The sequence below is a fragment of the Octopus bimaculoides genome, chromosome 8 (assembly GCF_001194135.2).
Source record: "Octopus bimaculoides isolate UCB-OBI-ISO-001 chromosome 8, ASM119413v2, whole genome shotgun sequence".
Taxonomy (NCBI): domain Eukaryota; kingdom Metazoa; phylum Mollusca; class Cephalopoda; order Octopoda; family Octopodidae; genus Octopus; species Octopus bimaculoides.
The window spans coordinates 80,783,180-80,790,727 of NC_068988.1; the positions used below are offsets into that span (position 1 = coordinate 80,783,180).

The following is a 7,548-nucleotide window of genomic DNA, read 5'->3' on the forward strand; positions in this document are numbered from 1 at the left end:
GTAACAGGTAGTAGGTAGTAGCAGTCTTAAAAGAATGTTTGATAAGAGTTCGAGTTCTTGGTTTTGATTGTTTAAACAGCAGTTGTAGCTGAGGCAGTGAACAAGAAGGAGGAGGAGGAGGAGGAGAAGGAGGAGAAGAAGAAGAAGAAGAAGAAGAAGAAGAAGAAGAAGAAGAAGAAGAAGGAGAGAGTGGTATAACAGTAGTAGGATGTTGGTGGAATACTCTTAAATGGTCAAGTGACCTAAAAGTGACCTGTTGTAGTTTTAATAGTAGTGATTGGAATTGTCCTGAATAATTTGATGGGTAGTGACTGTTCTGAATATATCATTTTTAATATTTGTGTGGGTATTATTCTAAGGCCCTTGTAGTAGTGTCATTTGTGGTAGTCTCATTCAAAAGGGGTTTATATTTTGTGATAAAATATGACTCTGTTAATACGCTGACTGCAGGTTGCATCGTCCCTAAATTTATAGAGTGGAAATATTCTGAAGTTGGATTGTTTGTTAGTGGCGCAAATGTTGATGCGTTCACTGAAGGCTATTTTTCTGTATTCCCGAATTTTGGTCTGAGATCTATGTAGAGCCATCCTTTGACTGTTTTTGGTTTGGCCTATGTATTGCTCTTGACATCCAGAGCAAGTTACTACATATATTAGGTTCTCCAAAGCACATGTAAAGTTGTTTTTCACTGTAAAACATTGACCCTGTTTGAAAGAGAACTCCGACCCCTCAATCAGGTTGACGCATATACCACAGTTAGGTCTTTCACATTTTTTTACTGACGGCTTCAGTGTTATTGTCAAGTGTACTTGGGCTTCTCTGTTAGGAGACTTTTCATAGATTTGGGTTGTTTTTGCTCTTTCTGATGGTGTGAATTTGGAGGATTTAATTCATTCTGTGGTCTCTTTTTAGTAGAGGAATGTTCTGGAGGATGGTGTCGAAGGCTTCATTGTTAAGGGGTTTGTGTGTGGAGATGTATGGTAGGGCTTTTGGTTGTAAATCCTTCTTTAGTTTGGGATGTCTGAGTTCATTGATGTTGAGTTGTAGGGCACGTTGAAAGCCTATATCAATTAGTAATGGTGGGTAGTTCATGGTAATGAGTGTATCCTTTAGTTCATGTAGTCGTGTGTCCCTGGTGCTTGTATTAGAAACTATAGTACAAATCCCTTTTGCTAGGTTGAAAGGGATATTCATTCTAGTGTGTCTGGGGTGGCATGAGTTGAACAGTAGATACTACTTGGAGTCTGTGAGCTTATAGTATATATCTATTTCTGTTTTGTTGTTGGATTTCTTAATGAGGATGTCGAGGAATGGAAGTTGTTGATGGCTATATTCCATTGTAAATTGAATGTTTATGTCAAGTCCATTTATAAGTACTTGAAATTCCTTAAGTCGCTCTATACTTTCATGCTAAAGAATGAAACAGTCATCCATATGCCTATTCCAGTTATTTTCTATGTAGAGGGAGAATGGGTTGCCATATTTTTCTAGTACCTTACAATAAAGACTGATTTCTAGATATCCAATGACTAGGTTAGCAAAGGAGGGGGCCATTCTCGTACCCATCACAGTCCCTGATTTTTGTTGATAGAAGTTGTCTTTGAAGAAAAAGTAGTTATTCTCCAAGATGAATTTTAGCCCTTCTATTACAAATTCTTCTTTGATGCGATGTGGGAGTAATTCTCTAGCCAGAATTAAATTGCCTCTATTTCAAGGCTGTGAGAGATATTAGAATAGAGATTGACTATGTCAAAGAATACTAATAGGGTGTTTTTGTTTATTGTTTTAGGGAGGTAATTGAGCATATGTAGGCCATCCCTTATGTAGCTTTTGATATGCTTCAGGAATAGTTTTTAGAGGGTATCTAAAAAGTTACTGAGGTGATGGGTTTTTCATGCAGGACCTGCTATTATAGGCCTTAATTGAAATGTTTTGGATCTTTGTGGTTTTTGTCACTGCATGTCAGAATCTTTTAAAAAAAATTTTAATGTGTCATATAGATGTAATTTTTGACACTGAATCTGAATTTGTTATTCATTTATTCCATAAAAATTTTGCGAAAATGTTACAGGTGTTCAAAGTTTGATGTTTTTCAGAATTTTCTGCCAATCAGAAAACAGTGTATTCACTGCCTCTTCTATCAACTGTCACAGTAGCGAGAAAGGCTGGTGTCACTGGCATGTCAAAACATTAAACTAGCTACAGTAAAGAGTGAAAAAGGTTCTAGAATTGAATTCCTACAGTTATGTAAGCAAAGAGTTATAGAACACATGGTGGCTACACTCCTTGTGCACATTCGCAGCATCTTTGGTTACTATGGAAACAGAGTTCTTCACAATCAGCTATGGAATTCATGGTGATGTGTAAAATATTCACTTTTGATTGGCTAAAATACCCAAATTTTGCAAACTTTAAAGGTTAATACCTTTTTAATTATGAATCTATGGGGAAAATGAATTTCATTTTCATAATTAATATACAAAACTTAATCCATATACCAAATTTGAAAACAACTGGAACAAAATTCTAGACAGTGACAATAACCACAAAAATCAGAAATATTTTAAAATAAATTAAGATATCAGTAGTTCATGCTGACTGATGATTTTTGATTAAATACTGTAGCAAACTGAAATTACCTCCCTCTATGTAACTAGACCTTAGGGATGGTCATTGTTTGAATGTTTATGATCATATCTGCTTAGCCAGGAATGAATCAGCACTAAACAACAACAGCCTGGATTTTATCAATTTTGTCCCACATGTCACTTCTGCTTTTTAGCAAACTGCTGTTTGAGCAATATTAATAAACACCAACAACAACAAGGTGTAACATATGTCAAAAAAACAAAAAAAAATTATTGGTGTTTTGCAATATTTTAGCATATTTAAGCCATGTTTATATATTGTTTATGATGTAAACTTTGTCTTAGAACAGATGTTTTAAGGGAACAACAAAAATGTTGTAATCGGTTGGCATGTATATATTTTCTATTTTTGTTTCCTGATTACATACCAATTTCTTTCATTCTGGTTTCTTTGTATATTTCATATACACTTCTGGTTTCCATAGTTTGTATATTCTCTTGTCTTACATTGGTTGACTGTATTGTATGTAATAACTTTGGTGTATTACTACAGCCACCTTTGATCAGTTCTTTGACACAACTCTACAAAAAACTAGCACACATACAATCACCCCCCTCCCCCCTCTCCCCCTCTCTCTCTATCTATCTATCTATCAGGTTGTCAAGTATGAAATTTGTAGAAAAGAAAAAACGTTTGCTAATGTTTTATAAATACAAGGAATAGTTTTATTAATCAAAGTATGCACCCATATTGTCAATACACTTTTGCCATTTCAGTGGTAGCTTGTCCAGCCCAGAACTGTAAAAGCTCGGCAATCTAGAGTCAATAAAGTTTTGGAAGGCCTGTTTTACAGCATTGTCAGAATTAAATTTTTTCTTATCAAAAAGTTATCCAAATTCTAGAAGAAGTGGTAGTCAATGGAGGCAAGATCAGGTGATTATGGTGGATGATGGAGAACTTCCAACTCCAACTCCTGTAGTTTCGTCAATGTCATTTTTGCGACATGTGGTCTGGCATTGATAGAGAACTCCAGTCAGGTTGTAAAGTTCTTTCTTTCCATGCTGGTTTGAAAAGTTATTGATTCCACCTTAGTGAGAGATCAACTCCAAGGTTGCCTTTTCTAGAAGAAATTTCGTTCAATAGTTTGGTTGAATTCCCCATCATTGCCAGTAACATGTGTATTGTCTGGGTCAATGACACCTCACAGCTTTACAATTACTGATTTATAAAAACTTAGAAATTTAGACTATAAATTTGATTACAGTTATATGAACAAAATAAGACAACTAGAAATAAAAATGTACTTCATTTGAGAATACATCTGTTCCCACACTGTTTTGAATGAGTTATTTCCTTTACCAGATAAGCTTTGTGGGGAGAGTGTGGATGTGTGTGGGCTGTCCTATATTATTCTTTGTCTATTTCTGGTCTAATTCAGACGTGTGTTGTAGTAGTACATTCAGTGATAATTCATTATACAATTCATGTGAAATATACCGTACAATTAGAGTTTGAATAGTTGTTATGTGATAGTCCAAATAATTTCAACAGTTTCTCAGTGACAAGAATAGATTTACAAAATGCTTGATGTAAATTTATGCTAAAAATGTTGGAAATTTTTGATTTGAAGAAACAGAAATGTTTACTAAGTCCAAAATCTAAAATAGAAAGGATCATATTTTGAAATTTAAATTAAAATCAAAGTTCTGTAATATACTGAAACTTTATTGAGTTGAATTAAAATTTTTAATATGTAATTACAATCATTCATCTGTCTTTATGTTCTGTTGAGGTTGACTTTGCCTTTCATCCTTTTGGGATTGATAAAATAAATGCCAACTGAGCACTGGAGTCAATATAATCAATTTACCACCACCCCTGAAATTGCTGGCATTGTGCCAAAATTTGAAATCAATATGTTATATTGATGTCTCCTCTTTTGACTTGTCATCAAAATTTTATTAATTTGAAAATTCAAACCAAAAGAACAAAAAAAAAAAAATCTTAAAATGAATGATTTTAAAAATGGTTTCAGACTCTCTTCCTGATTATGATTGAAGCAAATTGGTTACTTCATTTACAAAATTTGATTTTAACGAAAAGGGAGCCTACAAGGATTATGGACCTTCTATCACTGAATTTAGGTGTGGGTGTGTGTGAGTGAGTGCCATAGCTTATGTGGGTCAACTGAAAAGCTCATAAGCTTACCAAGATACCCACATGGAACGTGACCATATGAGGTTTATTTCTTAATGCATTTTCCCTTGTAACTCACACACTCTTTCCATTGGTGTTGCAGTGCTTCGATACTATTGGTGAAGAAGTTCTTTTTATCCTGTTAGTCATAAAAGTCATCAACAGAAGATATGACATCATCATTACTGCATTACTGATTCTCAGCCCAGTGTTTTTTCATGTTGGGGAACAGATGATGGTCAGATGGGACCAAATGAGAAGAATAGGGTGGATGATCAACCAATTCAAAGCCACAGTCATACACAGCAGCCATTGAAACTAGGGACTTCTGTGCTGGAGCATTATCCTGATAAAACAAGACCCTTTTCATCAGTTTTCCTGGGTGCTTTGTCTTCATAGCCTTTCATAACTACCTCAGCAAGTTGGCATTGATTTTGTGACCCTTTTGAAGATAGCCAATAAGCACAATGCCTTTTGCAACCTAAAAAACTGAGGCCATCACCTACCTTGTAGATGAAAGGGAACCAGCTTGATCTGCCTGAAAGAATGTCAGATTTTTCCTTATGATCAGCCTGGTGTACTTTTGATCAGGTCTCAGATGTGGCACCCACCAAGCAGAAACCTTCATCATGTCAAGTAAATCACCTGTCATCCATCATCATGTAGTGAACATGATCAATGTTTTCCTCAGTGGTGGCAGTTGCAGGACATCCAGAATTTGGGTCATCTTTAAGAGCGTCCCTTCCCCTCCTAAATTCAGCTGCCCGCTTTTGCACTGTTGATAAATGTAACAACCTAATGTAACAACCATGTCAACATGAATGTCCTTGGAGCCTAAACCTTTTGCTGCAGGTACTTGATAACACCATAATGCCAAATTTTGTTGATTTTCAAGAGAAGTCACCAGTTACTTTTGAAGTCTTATTTGAACAGTCAGTTGTCAGTTTAGCTGGAAAAAAAACAGTATAGTTATTAATAAGAAGGGTTGAAATTAATGCATGCGAGATTTCACAGCTCTGGTGTCACTCCTTCATAGTCTGTCTATGAACTTTTCAGCCCATTCTTGTATTGTGTCATTGAAAGACTGTTTAGAAATTTGATTGTCATGTTGAAGATCTAAGACAAGTATTCCTGACACATTCAACAGTGAGTTCTACCATTTTGTTTACAGTTAAGTAAACTGAAGTATTGGGAATAAAGCAACACAGAGATAACTTTGATTATTTTCAATGTTGTCAACATTCTGAAACAGCCACAATGAAGTTAAATGTGGTGATTAGGCAAAAATATTAAGATTAAATAATACTGTTTTCTGACTGAGCAAGCAACAGAGACAATCTCCAAATGTTTCTGACAAGTTAAGCTTTATCAGCTGAAACATAGATTTCACCATTGCTTGTTTGTACCTTATTGAGAGTAAAGTATTTTATATATAGACACTGCTAAACTAGTGAAGGTTAGACTCTTCAATAAGCAATATTGCCTGATTAGATGTGGTCACATGTCTTCCATTTTCACAGCAACACATAGGAAACTTTGCGAAAAGATATCTGTGAGAAATGATTAAGTAAGCATCACTAAATCTTTATATCTTTCTAATTACCATGCTGTTTAAAAAAATACCAGAATTGTTTGAAAAACATTAATGTTTTTTGATTTTACAGGTTTGAGTGTGTAAAAGTGTATCCATTGCAACATTATGGAGTCTTCACAAAAACATTGGGTTCAAGAACTATTTCCCCCTGCATTCCAGTATTCTGAAGATGATTTCAGTCTAATATGTAACCCAAAGTACACATCAAGAATCTCTAGCAAAAGCCCAGGGATTACTGCAAATGAAATTAAAGACGTCTATCAGAAAGTAGCTGAAATAAATCTTGCAAAGAAAATAGCTGAAGAGAAAAAAGCAGCTGACATTAAACAACGAGAAAATGGTAACTTTGCTTTCATATCTTACTTTGTCAGGTAGTGTGTGTGTGTGTGTGTGTGTGTGTGTGTAAATAGATAAATACATAGATAGATAAATAGATATGCAACAAAGCCTCCATAAATTAGAAACCCCTAAACAAGTATAACCCTTAAACCAGAATTAGATTCCTAATGAAGAGCCATTACACAATATCGATGTATGGAATAATATATACAACAAAATTACCATAAACTAAAAAATTAAGAACTCTTTAAACAAATTTAACCTTACTAGAACTAGAATTTCAATGAAGGACTATTTAGAACCATGACACAAAAGGTTCACTGACAATGACACATACACAAAAAAGAAAAAAAAAAAACCCCTAAGAGCAAGCACATGAAAACATATACATTCCATCTTCAGCTACTGAACAGATATCATTATAGTTTCAACACCATAAATATCTTAGATATAATAAAATGCAATGTGGTCACACTGATACAGGGAAACTAAAACAACAGATAGAGTGAGAGTGAGTAGCAGTCAGAGATACTAAATGCAGGAAAACTGCAGTAAAAGGTTTTGCACTGTTGATGCTGGCATTCTAATCAAAATAAACTGCAAATTTTTATCAAATTATATTTATCACTTATATACTCAGGCACAGGAGTGGCTGTGTGGTAAGTAGCTTGCCTACCAACCACATGGTTCCAGGTTCAGTCCTACTGCACCTTGGGCAAGTATTTTCTACTATAGCCTTGGGCTGACCAAAGCTTTGTAAATGGATTTAGTAGGTGGAAACTGAAAGAAGCCCGTCGTATATATATATATATATATATATATATATATAT

General features: G+C 34.7%; 1 protein-coding gene across 6 annotated transcripts in view; it reads left to right on the forward strand.

The window, feature by feature from the left end:
* Positions 1-7,548, forward strand: part of LOC106872432 (uncharacterized) — a 124,647-nt gene that overhangs the window by 83,479 nt on the left and 33,620 nt on the right. For 4 of the 6 annotated variants that reach the window (XM_052970205.1, XM_014919433.2, XM_014919434.2 and 1 more), the window contains one exon: positions 6,450-6,719. In XM_052970205.1, the coding sequence (XP_052826165.1) occupies positions 6,485-6,719 (235 nt within the window). In that variant the 5' untranslated portion in view covers positions 6,450-6,484. Of the gene's footprint in view, positions 1-4,645; positions 5,638-5,671; positions 6,353-6,449; positions 6,720-7,548 lie in introns of those variants that run through there. The other 2 variants (XM_052970207.1, XM_052970208.1) reach the window with 2 other exon arrangements.